At 26.8% G+C, this 21,828-nt stretch overlaps 2 protein-coding genes across 2 annotated transcripts in view; both read left to right on the top strand.

The window, feature by feature from the left end:
* Positions 1–1,817: 1,817 nt before the first annotated feature.
* Positions 1,818–21,828, top strand: part of LOC145182090 (uncharacterized) — a 91,600-nt gene continuing 71,589 nt past the window's right edge. Inside the window, exon 1 of the mRNA XM_090099516.1 lies at positions 1,818–1,836. The gene's annotated coding sequence lies outside the window, so the exon portion shown is untranslated. The remainder of the gene's footprint in view (positions 1,837–21,828) is intronic.
* On the top strand, positions 2,727–13,013 carry LOC145182092 (uncharacterized). The gene is made up of 22 exons (XM_090099518.1): positions 2,727–3,163; positions 4,067–4,232; positions 5,281–5,441; positions 6,158–6,278; positions 6,364–6,386; positions 6,813–6,964; positions 7,307–7,415; positions 7,493–7,756; positions 7,964–8,041; positions 8,250–8,360; positions 8,855–9,013; positions 9,173–9,343; positions 9,451–9,620; positions 9,895–10,135; positions 10,261–10,350; positions 10,438–10,548; positions 10,701–10,812; positions 11,137–11,221; positions 11,463–11,569; positions 11,810–12,039; positions 12,251–12,395; positions 12,496–13,013. Exons 1-22 carry the CDS (start codon positions 3,065–3,067, stop codon positions 12,606–12,608), a joined length of 3,018 nt encoding a protein of 1,005 aa, XP_089955644.1. The 5' UTR covers positions 2,727–3,064; the 3' UTR covers positions 12,609–13,013.

Below are 21,828 nucleotides of genomic sequence, written 5' to 3'. Positions count from 1 at the left end.
CAAAATCAAGAATATAAAATCGTTAATTATGTAGAGACCATTGCTGCTTACTGAATATGTTTGTAATAATTTTAAAACACAGCATTGGGTAATTAAGAAAAGGTACATAGAATATACAAAAAAAAAAAAAAAAAAAAAGCACTTTGTAAATTTCTGTTCAACTAACTACTTTAAAATCCAGCGCCTATGTGAACAATATTAGGTTTTTTTTCTTATGTGAACAATATTAGGTTTTTTTAATACAGTTATTCCAATATCATTTAAATCCCTGGATCTGCTTTTCTTTTTTTAAAAACAAATAAAATTATGGATTGCATAGTTTCTGACCGCTGCATACAAATCAATTTTTAGAGTTTAGGATCCCGAATATAATTTTTTTTCAATGAGTCAATAAAACATGATAATTTTACTTGAAGTTACGTGGTTTACTTAATTGCAAAATGTTAACATTGTGCAATCAGCCAATCGTAATACAATTGATATATCACTTAGATATATTACTATAAAGTTGTCTTTGGAAAAGGCTGAAGCAACAAAATTAATTTATTGCTAATTTTTGCACATGTTCAACATTTTGTTCAACATTTTAATTTTACAATATTATAATTGGTGTAAATTTTTTTTCATTATTTAACATTATAATTGGTGTAAAGATTTTAATTTAAATGCGTTCATTTAAAAAGAAGAGCAATTTTACATGATGATGCATTGATTTTAACTATCTTTTTAATCATTATTTACATGCACAAGTAAGTTCATTACAGATACTACGTTTAAAACTATTCAAAATGAAAAAACTTTCTGGCAGGATTTTGCGGCTAAAAAAAAAATGATTTTTTAAAATAATGGTGCTTTGATCCAAAATACAGATTTATTAAATATCTTATTGAATTATTTCATTTAAATTATTCAGATGTTTTTTTTATATATTCTTGAGCTCTTTAGTTCCCATTCGATTGCGAACAACAGATAATCGTAAGATATTGTAATGGCAAAATCTACACTAATTCTGTGCGATATTGTAGACCCATTACAATGCGATTTATTAAAGAAACTGTTGCCATAATCAAATATAAATCAAACATTTGCTTCGATAGAGAATCATTATATTGCAATTTTGTGTAAAAATCAATGATCAAAGTTCTTATACTCGGCAAGAATTGAAAACGTTTGTTATTACCAATGCATGGAGAAGATGCACAAGAAAGTTGCTAAAATTATGTGAGATATTACAGAGAGTACCATAAAATTATGTGAGATATTACAGAGAGTACCATAAAATTATGTGAGATATTACAGAGAGTACCATAAAATTATGTGAGATATTACAGAGAGTACCATAAAATTATGTGAGATATTACAGAGAGTACCATAAAAATTATGTGAGATATTACAGAGAGTACCATAAAAATGACCTGGAAACAAAAAAATGAAAATCTTATGAAAATGTTGCCCATACCTTCAAATCCTGTAGGTTAAGAATCAGCTCATTTCCTATAAGACAGAAGTATTCATTGCCAACTGAAGCCCTTATTCTCTTATAGGAGCCAGATATAATATCAGATGACAAAGAAGAATAGTGTATAAAAGTGTTTAAAAAGATAATTTTGGTACATAGAACATGATGTTTAATATTTAACATTAGACGAATATTTCAAATCTCCGATTCACGTAGTTAAGAATTTCGTCCCTCTAAGTATCCAAAACTGACCATAATAAGCCGCTAATTTGGTGGACCAAATTTATAAAAATTTCGGCTTTAATCTTTTTTTACATAAAACAATAGAAAGTTACCCAATCAGTTTGAGATAATTAATATTAAGTCACTGTGTATTACTCTTTTTTATTTAAAAATGTAATTTTTTAAAAGTGCCTTACTGAGATAACTAATCTAATTAATTCCGATAATCGTTTCGGCAGACACAAATCAGCTCAAGCATACATACTGCTTGTTTATTTATGCGTTTCTATGTATTCCATTTAAATCGAAAAAAAAATTATTTTAAAAAAGTTTTAAGTTAAATATTGCGTGTGGATCTTTACAAATATCTGTAACCAATATTCTTGCTGTGAAACATCCTTTATCTTAGGCTGAAAATAGTTTATGAGGAAATGTATAATTTTTGCATAAATTTCGAAGAATCTTTTTTATACGTTTGCATAATTTTTTGTAGCGAAAACCCACTCAATACGAGATGAATATTTTATCTAGTGATCTTCACTCTCCTAAAATAATTTTTTCTAAATCTATGAAATTTTTTTTTTAGTTAATTTATATTGCATTCTGAACAGCACATAGTTTTTTTATTTTTTTAACAAAGAAATAAACCCTAGTGCAAATATTTGTCTTTTATTAAAATAGCTTCAAAGTACTTTGTATTTTACTTTATTCGTTTTACTTTTTTTTGGAAAAACACGTTTACTCACATTCAAATTAATGTTAAAAAAAGTTGTTTTGTTTTTTTCTTTTAGAATTTTTTTTTTTAAACTAGAATTTTTTTAGACTAGAACTTTTTTTTTTTTTTGCCTCTGGTTTGTAATATTTTTTTCTTTACCTCTGGTTGCTAATTCTTTTTTCTTCACCTGTGTTGCTAATTTTAAATAAAATTAAACATAGATTTTTTTAATGAAAAAGCATCTTTTTAATCATTAATCAATATTTTAAATATTCATTCATGGAGTATAGAATTTAGTTGCTCATAGATATGATAGGCATAATAAACATTCAAATTTAAATATGTATAATTCTCTGTAAAACTATCTTTAGTTAAGAAACTAGAAATATTACTCTAGTTAAACAACTACAAATATTAAACATTGAATTTAACGTAAAGCATTATTAACCATATACTTTTATTGAAGTATATTTAATAAAAGATTGTTAAAAATTACTTATTTGATGTGTTAAGTCTTTCTCTATTACTTATATTAGTTTTTCTGTTATGTAACAACTTTTAAAAGAGTATTTTATTATAATAAAATAGACTACTATATAAACTAAACTTTTTTTTTTAGCTATAGACCAAAATTAAAAAAGTTTATTGAATGTATTATTTATGAAAAAATGAAATGCAATTTGCGAAATTTGGAAAATGGCAAACTTTTTTCCTTAAACCCTTTCCGAACAAAAATTGGAAAGGATGGTTGTGATTTGAACTTTAAGGTTAGTATAAGAGTGTGTATGTATGTATGTATGTATGTATGTATGTATGTATGTATGTATGTATGTATGTATGTATGTATGTATGTATGTATGTATGTATGTATGTATGTATGTATGCATGCATGCATGAACTGTAACTCATTTAAGTAAAGGAGATTTTTAAAAATAAAGCATAATAACTACTTAAGAAAATCTTCTTTTGTAAACTCTAGTGGATATTTTAGTGCCCTTGTGCACAATATCTGTTAGAGCAAAAGAAAGACAGGAAGGCTAAAAAGAGATTGAAGTTATTGGTGATGTGAAGAAAATTTGATGAAGGATGTGGTATTTTGATGATTCAATGTTAGCAGCCTGTTATCATGCAAAATCTATTTGATCTTGTTTTGGAAGTATGATTCATTCTGATTAATTGGTATGGCATTAACGAAAATAATATCAAGATAAAGTTTATGTGTCCTCATGGATAATTAAAGATATTTTAACCATGAGACTTGACAGAAAAATTTTTCCTGCAGCAAACTAGAGTATTTAATCACAATAAATTTGATTTTGTTGTTTGTTTTTTACTGTACCAAAGGTGTTATACAATATTGTTTAAGTTTTTTGAGAAAAAGATCATCTAATTCATTTTAAGTTCTCTAAATCATTAAAAATCATTAAATATTTTTTATCCTTTATCAAAAAAATCAAAAAAAATTTGAAACTAAAGGTTACATTTTTAAAAAGATAAGAAGCTTTCAGTTGGAAAAATTCATGTTCTTTTAAAAAATTTTTTTTTCAATTCTTATGCAATTTGATAATATTTTTGCATATGAGTAATATGTTGCTTTTATAATTACAATATTACATTTTAAAATGGAATATTGTTGTTCAGTGATGTAATTATATCTTGTAAAAATCTAGAGCTTTGCAGTTGAAAATGAGCATGCTGCAATTCAATATGATTGTCATCTCCAATGCTATTTTATTGAAGATCTTAATACATCTTTTGGAACATATGTAAATGACTGCCGTGTACAAAATGCTGCTGTTCGGTTAGCACATGGGGATATTATTAGATTAGGACATGGTAAAAACTTTTATTTTTTGATATAAGTTTCAAATGTTTAACTTGTGTTGTAGATAACTCAAGCATATTATCATTATAAGCTTTTATTGTTTCAAAAAACAACATTAGCAGTCATTATTCAGTTCAAATTTAAATTAATTGGTCTGATATGAGTTACAACTAACCAAGTTAGCATTATGGATTGGTTCTTCTTTATTCCTTATTGGCTAACTTTATTCCTTATTGGCTAACTTTATTCCTTATTGGCTAACTTTAAGAAAGTTGCAGAACATAGTATTTACTATGTTCAGCATTACTTCTAGTATTTGTAGAAAAAACTTGTAAATTTTAAATAAAAAAAATTTCTGTGCTGCAAAAAATAAATTAGACTTAAAAAAGTGTTTAAGCTTATAGTTACTGTATGTTAAGTAAACTCAAGTGTTTAGTTTTTCTTTCAATTTATTTATATCTATTTCATACATTAATATTCTGCTCAAATTGGTAAATTTTTTGCACAAAAGTCTGTTAAGAATTTTATATAAGTATTGCAATTTTATCCTACGATAACTGAAATGAAAAACTTGTTTATCCCAATCAAAATATCAGTAATTCTAGTTAAATTTCATAAATAAAATATTTCATGTTTTTCTCAGTTAATTCTCAGTGTATTTCTTTAATTGTGTCAAAAGAGCAAATAGTACTTCAAAGAAAAGTAAAATAGTATGGGAAGATTTTGAGAAAGAAAGAAAAAGGAATATATATAGTTTTTCAAAGTGCACAAACCTCCCAAAAGATCAACTTCCATCAACTTCTATCTAAAGGCAGATCATCTCGCTCTCTTGGCTGAGTTCAAGGAAAAGTAGCTTGATAAATATTCTGCTTATTTGTGTTTCCTTGGTTTTAAAGGAAAATATTGAAATTTATTTTTAAAAAATTACTAGCAAAAAATTATCAGCACTGGTAGATTATTTTTTTCACAGTCTAACAAATGCCAATTCTTAATTTTCACTGGTTTATTGAATTACTATAAAAAAAATTTTATATATTAAATATTTTTTTTGTAAATTAGGAGGTCCACGGTTTGAAGTTTGTTATGAATTATCACCTAATACATGGGATGACACTTTAAATTGTTCATCATCTCTCAATCAAACACCTCGCACAGTATCTTTTTCTCATAGTAATAGTTATTATGGATATTCAAATGGTGCTACAAATTCATCACATTATGTAAGCTGTTCCTTTTCTATTTGTTTAAATTTTCTATTTTAACTTTACTCTCCTTGTTAGAAAGATATATATATATATATATATATATATATATATATATATATATATATATAACAAGTTGGAACTGAATTTCAACAACTTTAAAAGGAACCAATGAGGTTATTTTAGACCTTTTAAAGTAAAAAAAAACTTCACTCCATTTGGTTTCCTCAAATGATTTATTATCTACAAAAAATAACAAAAAAGCGAAGTTTAGTACAATGTAATGTCGTCTCTCCATAAAGTTTTCTTCTTGCTTTTGAACAATCTGTCAAATAAACTTATTTAACTACCAAAGACATCAATCTGTTTTGTATCTCACAATAAGAGATAATAATAACAATATAAATTTAGTAATAATTACCAGTTTAATAATTTTATGTATTAAAAAAAAAACAAAAAATAGAGTTGTTAAAAAGCACAACATTACAAAAATGCAAAGAAAAAAATCGTAATTATTTAAAATTTTGCAAAACATAACCATAGCTTAAGTTATGCTATAATTGTTTATGGTGTAATTAAATACATGGTAACTAAATAAAGTTTTTGAAAAAAAGAAAGGGAATTTCATAAAAAATGTTCAAAACTAGTATAAACGTAAATTTTGTTAAAAATTCTTCTAAAAATTAGATTTATAATGCTGTTTGAAATTAAATTTACTCTTTTACTTTTATCAGAATCCTAAACCACCTTCACATACCAGACCAAAAACAGCTCATCCTTCAAGCCTAAATTTCAAGTCAAATCCAAGATCATATTCAACACACATTTTTAGCAAAGATGATTGTTTAAACGATGGTAAATTGGTAACATAATTTTAAAAAAAAAACTTTTTTTTTTCTTTTAAATTCAAATTTATTTATATTTTGTAAACTTTATTTAGATAAGATTGCAGTTGCTGAGATGGTAAGTTTTTTTATTAAAAGATGAAAATATTTTTATAATATCCTTAGAAATGTTTCTTTAAAGTACAATTTATTTCTGCTTGGCCTAAGTTTTATGAACTTACAATTATAATTGCTATGATATTTTTACAAAATCGAGAGATCAAAATCATAACTATTCTAATAACACATTTTTCTATAAAAATCCAATTATGATAACAATTATAGTACAGTGATATGATACGATTACAATTATAGTACAATGATGATCCCAATACAGCCTAAGGGAATGAAGTAAAACCTCAAAGGGATTTTTTAAGGCTCTCCAACTAATTTTCAATTTGTTAATTTGGTCCACTTATTAGCTGAATATGATGTATGTTAAAAGCAAACTATAAACCTACAGGTGGACTAAAGCTCATAATAAACTTTTTTTGGTATACTTTAGAATGACCAATTGGACTCATTAAATAATGATTTGCATGATCAATTATCTTATAAAATTGATAATATGCAAAATGAAAATATGATTGATGCACTTAGAAATGAAGTGACTGCAATTCGCAGAGAAAAACTTGGTATTAAGTATAAAGGTGATCGGTAGGTAGATATTATAATTCTTTTGCTTTAGATTTAAGTTCTTTTGCTGTAGTTTGCATCAGATTTCTTTAATACACTTTTTATACTATTATTGCTATTACACTATTTTATTATACTATGTATTTTTATATTTTATATTAGATATTTTGTATTATACTATTATTATGAATTACTACTCACATTTCTGATTATGTCAGCAGTAATATTTTATCTTCTTTGAATCTTAATTTTAATATTCCTAAAATCTAGTCATGCCTTATGTATAACGTTTAGTGGCAAGCTGTGTTTGAAAATCATAAAACCTTAAAACTTTAATATTTTATTGTTTTTGTTTTTTACCAGTTTTAATCTTCTTCACAATGATCATCTCCAAAGAATGGCATCATTGCAAGCTCAAATTGCTCAACGGGATCATCGTAATAAAATGCTTCATAAAGAAATTGAAAAACTGGTGAGTTTTTGAGATCATTTTGTTTGCTTATTGGTTATATTTTTGTATTCTAACTTCAAGGTTTTTACTTCTTTCAGAAATCTATTCATTGTGAAAAGTCAACCATTCAATTTGAAGAAATGAAAAACAGATTAAGTTGTCATGAAGATAGGATTGCAGAGCTTGAAAATGATTTAAATTGCAGCATCCAAGAAAAAAGACAGTTAAATGATGTTTTAAGTTCCCTAAAAAAAGAAATTGCTTCAAAAGATTTAATGTTGCAAAAGGTAAAAGCTAAAGCAGACAAACATCTCAATGAAGTGAAAAACAAAGATCAAGAAATAAAATCTCTTTCATTAAAGGTATAACTTCTTTAATACTGTGAGGCATTACTTTAAATTATTTCCTTTTCCTATATTTTTCTGTTACTAGTTTAGAATTAGTTATATTTTTATTTTTATATTTACTATAGATTGAACTTTTTTTTAATTGTTTACTATCAATTGTTCAATATTTTTTTTTTTTTTGCCTTGTTTTAATTTTTACATTTTTAAAAATTGTTTGTTTAGGTTCATCATCATGGGAAGTTAAAAGAAATAGACAATGAAATGAAGAAAAAAGATGAAGAGATATCTATGCTTAAACATGTAATTTTGTTTACCTAAAAGTATTTTATTTCATTTCCATTGTTTTTATCATCCTCTACTGCAGAATTTATAATGTTTAGGATTAGAACATCTACTAAAATTAAAAAGATAATAATTAAAAGATCTATTAATAACTATCATTCTCTAATGTTATTATTCAATTATTTTTTATAATGAATATATATATAAATTTTATTTTTTCCCTTAGAAAGTAAGCTTGCTTAACCAAACACTAAAAGATAAAGAATTTTCCATAAAGAGTTATCAGCAAAGTTTATTAGAAGCAAATGATAATGTGAGACAACTGGAAAATTTTAATGTAAGTTACTATTTTTAAATTTTTTATAAAAAATTCAGATTTAGTTTTTTATTAAAATATATTCAATTTGTAAGTGTTTTTTTTTTTTTTTTTTTTTATGTAAATATTGTTATTAAGAATAATATTTTGATTGCTGTTTCTCTGTTTATTGTATATCTTTGCTGTGCTTATTGGTAATTGCTTATTGGTACAGTGAAAAGAGTAAAGCAGTAATTGAAAATATTATTGCTCTTTTCAGATATTATTGCTTTTAAAGCCAAGTTTTATTCCTTGCTTTGATAGAAAAAGCTGTTAATGTTGGTTGCTTATAATAATGGCTCATTTGTGAAATTCAATCATTTTACCCACAGAACTTTTATCAAGCTTTAAATATAAATATTTTTTCTTTTAAATTATGATTTTTAGTTGTATATATTTATTTACTAAAATAAAATTACAGTTTTTTTTTTTTTTTTGAATTTTTAATTGACTTTTTTGCATTTGACTGATAACAGAGTGATGGTATCATTCAAAAAGTTGGTAAATTGGCAATTGCAGATGGTAAATCGTTCTATTCATTTTCCAATGTAGATGACATTTGTAATTTTATCAGTGATATCCAACATGATAGAGATAAATATAAAACTCAGTTAAAAAACATCTCTCAAGAAAAGGTTTTTATTTTCTTTAAAACTTTCGTTTTTAGAAATATTTTAAACTCATCTAAATTTTTAGCAAGCAATTGTTTGTTTTATGTTATTGTCTGTGAAATAGATTTATGTTTGTTTTTTAGAAATTCTTATGTTTTTCAGCAAGCAGTTTTTTAATTCTAGTTAAACATGGAAAAATACTTTGCAAATCCTGAACAAGTGGAAATTTTAAAAGGTTCATTATCTCATATTGAACGGAGGCTTGTTGAAAATGGTAGACTTTGCAAAAATTTGATAAAAGAGCACGATCGCCTAAAAGACATTGATGTGCCTGATCAGTTGAAATGGATTAAGGTTTGATTTGATTTTTTAATCAACATTACTTATACATTAAGTTGATACCATCTTTCATAATTTTAATTCTTTTAGATTTATGTTTTTTGTTTCTTTTTACTCCTCAGGATCTCTTTATGTCTTTACTCTCACAAGAGTATTTATGGGAGCAAGATATTGAAAACTCATTGCAAAATATTAGTAATGAAAGTTCAAATGTGGATCCATTATTACATATTAAAAACCTTAAACTTAAGATGGTGGATCAGAAGAATAAAATAATTGAGCTTGAAGAACGGTATTATAATATTTCCCAAAATTTATTTATCAGTTTGATAGCCCATTAGATCAAATTTTTAAATAAGTAATTTATTTACTTAATTATTTCTTAAAAATTTTTATGATGCTGCAAAGAAAACTTTTTTTAAAAATAACTTTTTTGCGTTTTTTTTTTCTTTCTTTTTTTTAATTATTTAATTAATTAAAAAATTTTTTTTTTTTAAATATCAGTATTTATAATTGCACAAATTACTAGTAGGATTGTTCCGAGTCTTTATTGCTTTTTCTTATAGCTTAAATGATACGGAGGCAAATACTTCAGATTTGTATATTGAAATTAAAAAGAAACTAAAAGAAAAATACAAGAAAAACATAGAAAAAGCATTGAAAGATTTAAAGGAAAGTGAAGAAAGAAAATTTGAAACTGAGCGTAGAAGATTAAAGCAACAAGAAGCTGAGCATGTCTCTGAAGCTTTGGCAGCACAAAGAGATTCTTATGACAGAAGAAATGGGGATATGGCATTGCTATCAAAAGTATGTTTAAATCTTTTAAATTGTTAAATTGTTTAAGTTATCTATAGACAAGTTTATGAGTTTTAGTTTTAAATTAGCTAAACTTGTTATTTCTTTGTTGAGTGACTATAATTTTCTTTTTCTAGAAGATAAATCAGCTTAAAGAGAAGCACCGTTTAGCTCGGGAAGAATTTGTTAATCTTCAAAATGAGCTTCTTAAGTCAAAGAAAAATGAAGTATGCAAAATGATTTTAGAAATTTTAAACTAATTTTTTCTAAATTTTTTAAAATTATTTATTTTAAATTTATGAAGTCTTTTTCAGGAAACTCTACTCCAATCATTAAAAGATTCAGAAGCATCAATGAGCCAAATAAAAGAAGCCACAAAAGAAAAGTATTTTCATAAATATGAAGCACAATTAGTAAAATTAAAAGTAACTTCCTTTTTTTTATTGTTCTTCTTTTTTTATTGTTCTCCTTTTTTTTATTGTTCTTCTTTTTTTATTATGTTTTTTATTATAGCAATATTTTATCCTTAATAACTAACCTTTTATGATTCACTGATTTATAAAAAATAATAATTTAGTCTGAGATAAAAGAATATACATTAACGATTCAGCAACTTGAAGATAAAATTGTTGTTTTAAATAAAGAAAAAAACAATTTAGAGTTTGAAGTCATGAAATATTCAAAAAAAGGTAACTTTTTTTTTAGGAATTTGAAAGTGTTGATTATAAAATTTAAAAAAATTTTGTTTATATATAAAATTAAGATACTTCAGTTTATTGATCAAATTTAAAAAGTGGTTTATTGAAGAATTAAACATATCTTTATTACAACATAAAAGATATGATTCTAAAATAAATATTTTGTTTTTATGAATTTTTGCTTAATACATATAATTACATATAATGTAATACATTCAACATAATATATACAATGTAATCCTTACAATGCAGTGTGTAAAAGTTATCTTGTAAAACATAATAATCATAATAATCTTGTGGATCATATTATTTCAGAGAAGAAATACAAACAAGATGGTCGGAATAGTGCAATTTTTCAACAAGAGATTCAAGAGTTGACCAATCAAAATAAAGAGCTCATGTAGATTAAAATTATATTTATTTTATATATTGTAAAGAAATTTTTTTTAAAGAAAACTGATTTCTATTCTAAGTAAGATCCAATTTCACTCCTTTGCAAGAAAATTTACCATTTTTACTAAATGTAGGGAATTATTTTTACCTGGCAAGTTGTTGTAAAATAACAATTTTCTTAACTAAAAAATAAAACAACTTGGTAATTTGTCTTCTATTAATCACTCACTTCTCTTTAATGACTTTAGGCAAAAGTTGTTGAACTCAGAAAAAGAATGCAAGGAACAAAAGGAGCTGGCAAAAACACTGACAAAAGATTTAAATGGTGTTTCTTCTCGACTTTTAGATATAAAAGGTGTGATAATAATGCAAAAATTAATCTTCTTTTCTCTTTTATCTGCCTACTATGACTACTAATCATTTTAATATATGCAGTGAGATTTTAATTTTTTTGTATGGCAGCACAAACGGTTAATGCAGAAGTTTTTGTACTTTTTTTTTTTTTTTCTTTCTACTTTTGAAGTTATCAAAAACTCAAAAATAATATCTTTAAAAAAATATTTCTATGCTTATATTTGTAAATATTTAAATGTAGGTGAATTCTCCAAAGAACAAAGAGATACAATTGAAAATCTTCAAAATGAAATTTTAAAGCAAAGTAGACAGCTTGATGAACAAAGCAAACAACTTTTAGAACTTTCAGCTGTGGCTGAGTTGCAGAAGAAGAAATTAATTGAACAAGATACACAAATTGTAAAGCAAAACAATATGCTTGCGCTTCAAGCTGGACACCTGCGGGAAAAGAATAAACCACCTGTTTCTTCAGTCAGCATAATACTAGCTGTTTTATCATTTTTATTGTTTATATTTTGATGTTAATTTTAAAAGTATTTGTAAAGGCTATGATTTAATATTTATGATAATGAATTAGATTTTTTTAAATAGATTATATATTGCTAACAAAATTTACATAAATAGCTTTGTATACAGAAATTTTTGATGCATTTTTGGTTCATTCCTCTTTTCGATTTCTTAGGTGATGGATGGATTAAGCTCGCAGAAAATGCATATTGCTGAACGATGTCTCGCTGATAACCATGACCAAGTCATTGAGCAACAAAAAAATGCGATTGCTGATTTACGAAAATCACTCAAATCTCACGAGTATTTACAATTAAGATGTAAATCAATTTTGTTTAAATTTCTTATCGTTAAAATATCATTTTAATATTCTTTAATAAACGTTGATTTTTTTTTATGTAATCTTTATGTTTTCTTTAGCGGAACCTGAGTCTTTAATATCAAAAATTCGTTCAACTAATTTGAAAAAGGCTCAACCTCAACAACACATTACTGCGCACATTAACACTCATATTGATGCAAACGTGTATTAATTTTTTAAAAAGTTTGCAATTTTCATCTTTTTAATTTTACTGCACAGTGAGCAATAGGCTTTGATGATAACAAAGATTATTATGAAGCATTTTTGATTTAATTTGAAACATTTTCAGGAAATTTGCTAAATTGAGAAATTAAAAATTGCCATTTTTTCCCTCTTTTTGATGGAAGCTATAAAAACCTCGTCGAAGTTTTAATGTCCCTGAGTAATTTCAATGTCCCTGTGTTGTTTTTTTATAAGAATAAAATGCATATAACATTTTTTAAAAAAAACAACATGTAAATGAAAAATTGTATGTATTTGTCACCAACTTAAATGTGTAACGCAAAATATTATTTATGTTTTACTTATATTTTTTTAATGTAAATTAATTGTGAAATGGAATAATTGCAAATTAAAACTTTGATATTATTTAATGTATAAATAAAGATTAGGTATAAAAAATAGATGTTAATGTGAACATAGTGCAAAGATGTAAAAACTGATAAGACAAATCTAAAGGGCGGGAATAATTGAAAAATAGAAAATAGATTAAAAAAGCTGTCAGATTTTAATGCTATCAGATTAATAAAACTTAAAGTTTAATACTAAAAAGCTATCAAATGATCTTTTGATCAAGCGATCATAAATAGGAAAATCGTTTCCAACTTCGTTCTTATCTAATACTTTTTATTTAGTACTTTACAAATTCACATATTGAATAAAGTCATGTGGCTGAAAAAAAAAAATTTGATTCTTATGTTATTCACGTGAGAAAAAATGACTTTCGTAAAAATGATAACTAGAAGCAGGATCACTTGTCAACATCTTTATTTTTTTCTTATGTAAAAATGATTTTAAAAAAAGCAACTTTTTAAAATTTGTTATAACAAATATTGGAAATGTATGAAATAAACATTTTAGCTCGATTTTTTAAATTGCGTAATAGTTTCCAAAAAAATTGGTTTTTTAAGTAATACTAGAAAACAAGTTTTCAACACACACACACTCACAAAAAAGTTATATTTGCTAATAGTATTCATTCAAAAGTCTGTCAGCATATTCTTTAGTTCTTCGTTTACTTTGCACTCTGGTCGAAATATAAACTGCAAGTGCAATCACAAATCCAACCAAAAGAACGCTTGTTGCTAAAGTAAATGCTACTCCTGGTAAAAAGGAGCGGACTTTTATATAAATCAGTTCTTGCAAAGTGGCAAATGACATCGAGGTAATAATGCTACTAATAACCCCAATATCTAGTATTAAATTAGTAGATGAAGCGCAAAAATTTGTCCTTATAAAAGATAATATAGTTGGCAAAGCTATCCCCCCGAATATGTTAGAAATTAAAGCGATAAATACGCCGACTTTAGACCTCATAACTGATAGGATGAAATAATAAACAATGTAATTAATTGCAGATAAAGTTATTAAAGTACCATGACTTAAACCTTTTATTTGGAGGAAATATCTCATAAACAAAAATCCCATGTCTTTAGTTGCAGCCTGGATAGCGATGCAGTAGCCATATTGCGTTATGCTGAACATGAATGGGCGTTGTAGTAATAAGTAAGACCCGCTCAACGCGATATCACCGACAAGGGCAACTGTAAATACCGCAGTCAAAATTAAAACTACAACATTTTTTTTGTAAGAAGTGCTTGAGAAAAGCAGAGGGGCTTCGTTGAGAATTGAACTTTTCCTCGAGAAGACACTGTTTTCTTGTAAACTTCGAGCTAAGAACTCATCTTCAGAGTAACACGAATCTTTTTCTTCATCTTCATTCGCCTCAAGTTCACCTGTAAAATTGCACTCAAATGGATATGGTTTCATAATGGTAGCATAGAGAAAAAAAACTATCGATGTTATAAATTGAATCATAAAAATCAATGAGTTTTTTAAATCCATCAGCGAGGCAATTAGTAAACCAGCAATCGCTATGGCAGCAAAAAAGACTGAAATATGAGGGTTGTACAAAACGTAGTTATTCTTTCTCAGGCCTTTGGTTTGTTCATCGTTTTCCGTGAGTTGATAATACAATAATAAAACTCCTTGGAAGTTGCAATGAATAGCTGGTACAAAAATAGCAGCTAGAATTGTATATTGAACTTTCGATGTATCTTTAATTTCAAGAGCAAATGTGAAAAGTATAGATTGGCTTAATATACAGAGAGGTGGGATAATTAGGGCGAATTTTAGGCAGCTGCGAAGTATTGGTTTCCATACCACGAAGTAGGATACTAAAGATATGCATCCAGAAATAGTTGTCGCAATTATCGTGAAACTTATTGACTTATTTAGAACTAATGTGACTTCAGAAATAGTTTCTTTTGACTGTAAATCATAAATGCAACTTGTACTTGTGTTTTGAGTAAATATTTCTGAACAGAATTTCTCTGTGATAAACAGCGGCCATACAACCAAACTAATCGTCGTTAACAAAAAGTACAACGTAAAATATGGAACAAGTAACCAATCACTTAAGGTTGAACTTTCATTATTTTTCTCAAGTTTTCTTTTGATAAAAAATTTCGATAATTTAAGCACGACCATATTCAAGTAAATTTTATGTAACTATCTACACGACATAATTTCAAAACATTTATTTTTTTAAGTTTATCCTCAGTTTAAATTTAAGTTTAATTTGGATTGATTTGCATTATTTCAAAATTATGTTGCGACTATTAAGTTGTCAGGAAATGAAATAAAATACTCAATGGCAGAGAACTTAAATCTTTTTATGACAATGATGTAATTAAATTGAACAATACTGTTTAAAATCTCCGCAATGTTATCCTAAAATCTATTATTTGATCAACTAAATTTAATATTTTTTTATCTTTGAAACTCACTGTGATTGTGATAGTAATCTTATCGGATTCAAGCCAAATTACATTCATAAATACATACATACATACATACATACATACATACATACATACATACATACATACATACATACATACATACATCCATACATACATACATACATACATACATACATACATACATACATACATACATACATACATACATACATACATACATACATACATACATACATACATACATACATACATACATACATACATACATACATACATACATACATACATACATACATACATACATACATACATACATACATACATACATACATACATACATACATACATACATACATACATACATACATACATACATACATACATACATACATACATACATACATACATACATACATACATACATACATACATACATACATACATACATACATACATACATACATACATACATACATACATACATACATACATACATACATACATACATACATACATACATACATACATACATACATACATACATACATACATACATACATACATACATACATACATACATACATACATACATACATACATACATACATACATACATACATACATACATACATACATATATATATATATATAAATATAAATGGTGCATTGGTAGATTCTTTATATTTTATATTTGTATTTGTTAGCAACTATCAATATTTATTAAAAAGTTAAAGCATTTTCAGGTTTTAGTAAATAATAAGGAATTCCTTCAATAAGGAATTTTTATGTTTTTATGTTTATTTACATTTATTTATGTTTGATTTTAATGTTGATATTTAATATTATGTAGTAAAACACCATTAATTTTTAGTAAACTTTTAACGTGGAGCTTTTAACTAAAACCTCTTCATTGAAAGCTTTAAAAATAATATAAGCTGTTCTATTTCCTTAGCTTCTTCTAATTTAATATAATAATATATAATATAATATAACAATATGATTATAAATTACAGTTAATTCATGAGCTTGTTTAAGCATATGCGAGTTCGTCAAATTTAGTGAATTCGAGTTTTAAAATTATGTTCAAGTTTTCCGATATAAGTTTGTCAAACAGTAAAAATTTCTAAATAATTCGAGTTCAAGTCTGTCAATTTTTACTTTTATTCAAATATTTGGATCGAGTTTCACAATTTGTTAAATTTGTAAACTTCAAAGTTTATTAATAATAGCTATTTGAGAATATAAATCAATCCAATACTGACAAATTAAAGATTGATAAAGTCAATATTTTCTCGGACATTTAAAAGTTTTTTTCTAGAACATCAATAAGTTTTTTCAATATTTGGCTTACATGAAGATTTGTTCATTTTCAATACTTGCTTACATGAAGATTTGTTCATTTTCATGTTGCTGTGCCGTCTGACCCGCAGAAAACTTTTTCTGATGCTAATGATGAGGCTAGAATGCAAAGAACTTTCCGTGCAAATTTTAAATGCCTTTCAAGTACTGTAAACTTAAGGCGTTTTAGAACAAGTTTTTCAAGCACTGTAGACTTAAAAGGACTTGGAACAGGCTTGTCAAGAATTTTTGCAGCTTTCAAATAAAGTATTGACTTCATAGAATAGAATTGTTTTTCCATTTGGTTTTACATGGCGAAACAATTTTTCTGTAGTTTAATTTTAGAAAATCTCATGTCTCATTGATTATGTTTTCCGAGCGAGTGTGAGCATGAGCAGCCAATAACTCATTATTTTTTCACTTTGCATCTTTCACAATTTTCGTTTCATAAGAACTTTTTGTAATAATTAGGCGAAGCGCGTGATCAGCACAAAGTGGCTATGACTTGGTTTAACTTCGCACTGATTTGAACTCTGAATTGTGAGTATCATTAAAAAGTTTAAGGTCCATTAAGAAATCTTTAAGTAGAAAATTATCAATGATAAAATGTGTTATGGGAGACCTTATGGGAGACCTCATTGTTCCTGCACGCCCACCTATCAATTGTGAATGTTATACTACCAAGTCTTTAGAATGACTTTTTTTATCTCTTGTTGAACGGCATCTTGAACCATGTCATACAACTAAAGTAGTTTCTGCCTGGAATATGATGCACTTGAAGGTTGTTCAAAATGTTCATTCATAATGTTCATTCATAGGGTAAATTCGTAAGGTACATTCATAGGGTACATTCATAGGGTACATTCATAGGGTACATTCATAGGGTACATTCATAGGGTACATTTATAAGGTACATTCATATGATGTACTTGAAGGTTTTTCATAAGCCTACGAGATACTCTCCCTTGTTTTAAGCTGTTATAAAGGAAGATGAAATCCTCGCAGATTCCTGACATTCCAAAATCAAAAAGGATTTGCTTTGGATCACTAAACTCATTAGGAGTCGACTTTAGAAATTGGTTCTTGATTCTTAAAAATATGACAATATGTTTAACTGACATTAGTTAAACAAATTCTTAAATTGTTTCTTTTTGAGTCGTTGTGGTGTTAACACGATGTTAACAAATTGTAAACATCGCGTTAATAACATAACGATTCAAGGAGTTAATTATGTAATGATTAATTTAAAAAATAAAAAGCAGCTTTGTTTAAAAACAAATTATATAATCATAGTTCAAATAATTAAAACTTATTTTTGTTTGTCAAAAAAAGTTAAAGCTTTAACAAAAGATAAAGCTAGAATAAAATAAAATTCTTAAGTGAGAAATGGAACAAGATATTGTAAATATTATTTGTAATATTCATTTAACACGGGAAGAAACAAAGATGGCTCTTTATAGAAATGAAAAAGAATTTTGAATATGTTATCGATTGCAGTTAGCGTTTCTCAAATTTCGTGTCAACTAGGGTGTTCTAGAAAATTGGTTCAAAACTGTCGTAAACATATTGAAAAATATAATACCACTGGTAATAAAATTCGAAAGCCACCACCAAGACTTCAACCAAGATTGATTGCCAAATTGTTAGGATGTCTAAAAGAAATCTTTTAACTTCTCATGAAAGAAAAGCCAATATTGAAGAACAATATTACATAGTTATGGCAGTCTCAACCATTCGCCGTTGTTTACAAGAAGTCGGCCTTTGAGGCTGTGTAGCAAAGAAAAAAACCCCCGTTTCAAAACCAAATCGATTAAAGTTTGCAAAAATGTTGCAAAATAAAAACCTTTCTTTTCGGAAAAATTTTTTATGGACTGATGAATCCAATTTTAATGGCTTCCAGTCTGATAAAAAAGTATATGTTAGGCGTCCTATGAAGCAAGAAAATAATTGTATACTCTAAAGACGGTGAAGCACGGTGGGGGTAATATTAAACTTTGAAGAGCTATGTCCTGTCATGATGACAGTCCGCTGGAAATTTGGATCAATACAAATAGAAAGATAAATTACAAAACGTAATGGAGCCGTATGCTGATGATAGCATAACTGTTACTTGGATTTTAATACACGACAACTATCCAAAGCATCTGTAAAATCTGTAAAGCTTGGCTTAAGGAAAATAATATTAACGTTCTAGAATGGTCCACCCAAAAGTCCCGATCTGAATCCGATCGAGAACTTATGGTACGAAATTAGGGTGGCTTTATGAGATAAATCTCTAACTTTATGAGTTTTTGGAGGAAATTCAAAAAGTCTGAGTGATGCCTCAACTGTCAAACGATGTCAATGGTTTGTTAACAGTATGCAAGATGTGCAAGTAGTGCAGTTACAAAGAATAAGGACTACTCAAAAAAATATAAATGATAGTTTTAATGATTTGATATAGACTTTTAAACAACACAATTTTTTTGTTTGATGTGCTATTTTTATGGTCACAACTTTTCGTTGTATATTGTAAATATTTCAATAACTACAGTTACACTTCACTTAAAAATGATTCTTTTTCTTATGATTTATAGCAAATAAATGGAAATTAATTTTTTTCCCCGTAATAAAGAAATTATATAAACTGTAAAGAAAACGTTAGGTGTGCTATTTCTGTGATTACCACTCTAATAATGAAACATTTGCTATTTCTGTGATCACCACTCTAATAATGAAACAGATCGATTCAAAACGAAGCTTTTTTTTTCAAACAACTCTGGGGTTTACAATAATTTGTTTCAAAAAAAACTGTTGTAAACTCCAAAACTGTTTACTGAAAAGCTTCTTAGTGATCACCATTACATTTCCGTTAAATTTCAGAATAAAAAAGAATAGAGCCCATTCAACATAATGAAAGATTGAAAATCGAAGCTAAAGCCAATGAATTTCTTTTGAAAATCATAATCCTGCAAAGTTAAACAACGGGTTTTATGGAAAGGTTATGTTTTTACAATAATCTTCTGATAAGTTAAGGTGGTACCAGGGTAAAGGTAACTTTTTCACAAAAAATTGAAGACTTTTAATAGAATTTAGCTCTTTTCTATTAGTGAACAAAAAAAAAAATAAAACAGTACCAAAAAAAAAAAAAATTTAGTGAGACGTCATTATGCGCATAACTAGTGTTATTTACCCCCCCCCCCCCCCAAAAAAAAAAAAAAGCCCATCCTTTCATCTAATATAACTAACTCAAAAAGTGTCAAAACTGTTTGAAAACTTGAACATGAATTCTTTAATGTATTTAGAATGTTGTCTATGAAACGGAATTTTTAAAGACATTTTTAATTTTACCAGGTTGACATTTGAACTTTAAGATATAAAAATTAAGGGAAGTTTGGGACCAAAACATGATAAAAATGAGTTTTAAAAATAAAAATAAAAAAATTTTGCTTCATAGACAACATTCCTAATATGTTCATCTTTAAACCTGCACAATTTCAGCCCATCATCTATTTTCTATGAAAAGTTATTTTTTCTGAAAAATTGTGATTTAGCGAGAAAAAAAAAGTTGCAGAAAAGCTATAACAAGTTTTAAAACTGGGCATCGACCAATGGTGTTTATTAAAGATACAAATAATTCGCTGTTAATAATAAAGTTACATTCGAATGCAGTGTGATGAGATAAAGAATCGTCTTTCGATTCCAAAGAAATTTCTAACTTTTCTGCAGAAGCCGATTTATTTACGTTTTTTGTAATATTCGATGCTGTATTACCATTATTTCTTGTAACTTTTCCTCTAAAAACCTTTCTTTTTTTTTACCTTTAGAGGACTTATACCTACTCGCAGAACCCATTTATAAATAAAAACACTAAAAAATTTTTATTGTAACTCAATTTAAACTGAAGGAAGACTAACAAAAAGTTGACTACCGTCCTTCAGGAGCATTATTTTGAGAACAATTTTAGTGGTTTCAACGTACAGCTTATAGCTTAAAATAATATTTAAGGAGAATTCAAACGTCTTGAGCATTGTTTAACAAAAATTTGAAGTTAATTGCTTTTTTGGTTCAGGAGATATTAGAGAAAAAGCGTTGCTAAGGTCGTTGCTATGAAGCAAGAACCAAACTGCTTTTTAAAAAAAAGGCAAATTTGATTAAAATTAAGATTTTTGACTTTTTGCAAAACGCATACTGAAATAGGTAGATTTAAGAATTCAAAACATTAATTTTGGTATTTTTCAAAATTTTATCAAAAATAACCGTTTTTTACCCTGGTACCACCCTAAATTGAAGCAATAAGGTGTTAGTAAAAATGCTCATCTAAGCCATTAAATCAGCTTGATGGTTAAATAGATTTAACTGCTTTTTCGCTGTTTTTGAGGGGTTGTACGGCGCCTTGTAACTTAAAGATGTTTTGGCATTCAACAAGAGAGCTAAAAAAGTTGCGAGCAGTAGTTTTTCTTTTAAAAAAAATTTAACGAGCTAAATTTGATTTTTAAAACGACATTTACTAAAATAGAATCAGCAATCTTTTTGATCTTAAATATTAATAAGGTACACCTAGTTTGTGCACCTAAGCGTAATACCCACAAGCACGAGAGTTTAACATAAAATGAACATTTGAAAAATATCAACCTTGAGTTCAAGTTTCAAGATCGATTGGAATCGCGATGGCAAGTGTAATCTACTAAGTTATAAGGATACAGAAAGTGCTTAATTGGTATTATCTTTTGTAGATTTACGAAATTTTATTCATTTTTTATTTTATTTTTAGATTATTTGTTCTAAACTTCGAACAGAATTTTTTCGTATAGCAACTTATTTCCCAATTAATAGCAAATTTTAAAATATACAAAAAATAAAAAAAATAAAGGCCGTTGCTACTTGAAGCGCAATGCGCTCTATGCAGCCATATGCTACTCGAAGCGCAACACTTTGTACGCATGCGCTAAATTTTTTTTTTTTTTTAAATCTTGTTGATGTTAACCCTATCCCTATCCCTATCCCTAACCCTAACCGCCTATATGACCAGTTTTATTGTGAAATATAAATCGCACTGTTATAATAAAATAATTGCGCATGCGTGTACAA

The sequence above is a fragment of the Hydra viridissima genome, unplaced genomic scaffold, assembly GCF_058129835.1.
Source record: "Hydra viridissima isolate aposymbiotic clone 2 unplaced genomic scaffold, HvirCarnegie_v1 scaffold_10, whole genome shotgun sequence".
NCBI lineage: Eukaryota > Metazoa > Cnidaria > Hydrozoa > Anthoathecata > Hydridae > Hydra > Hydra viridissima.
The sequence above is the reverse complement of the archived record's forward strand: the minus strand, read 5'-3'. Positions and strand labels throughout refer to the sequence as shown.

Excerpts from the sequence above, each read along its gene's own strand:
- LOC145182092 (XM_090099518.1), top strand. The coding sequence starts at position 3,065 with ATGAAATGCAATTTGCGAAATTTGGAAAATGGCAAACTTTTTTCCTTA. Across the intron at positions 10,351-10,437 it reads TTAAGTCAAAGAAAAATGAA|GAAACTCTACTCCAATCATT; the intron begins GTATGCAAAATG and ends AGTCTTTTTCAG. Across the intron at positions 11,570-11,809 it reads TCGACTTTTAGATATAAAAG|GTGAATTCTCCAAAGAACAA; the intron begins GTGTGATAATAA and ends ATTTAAATGTAG.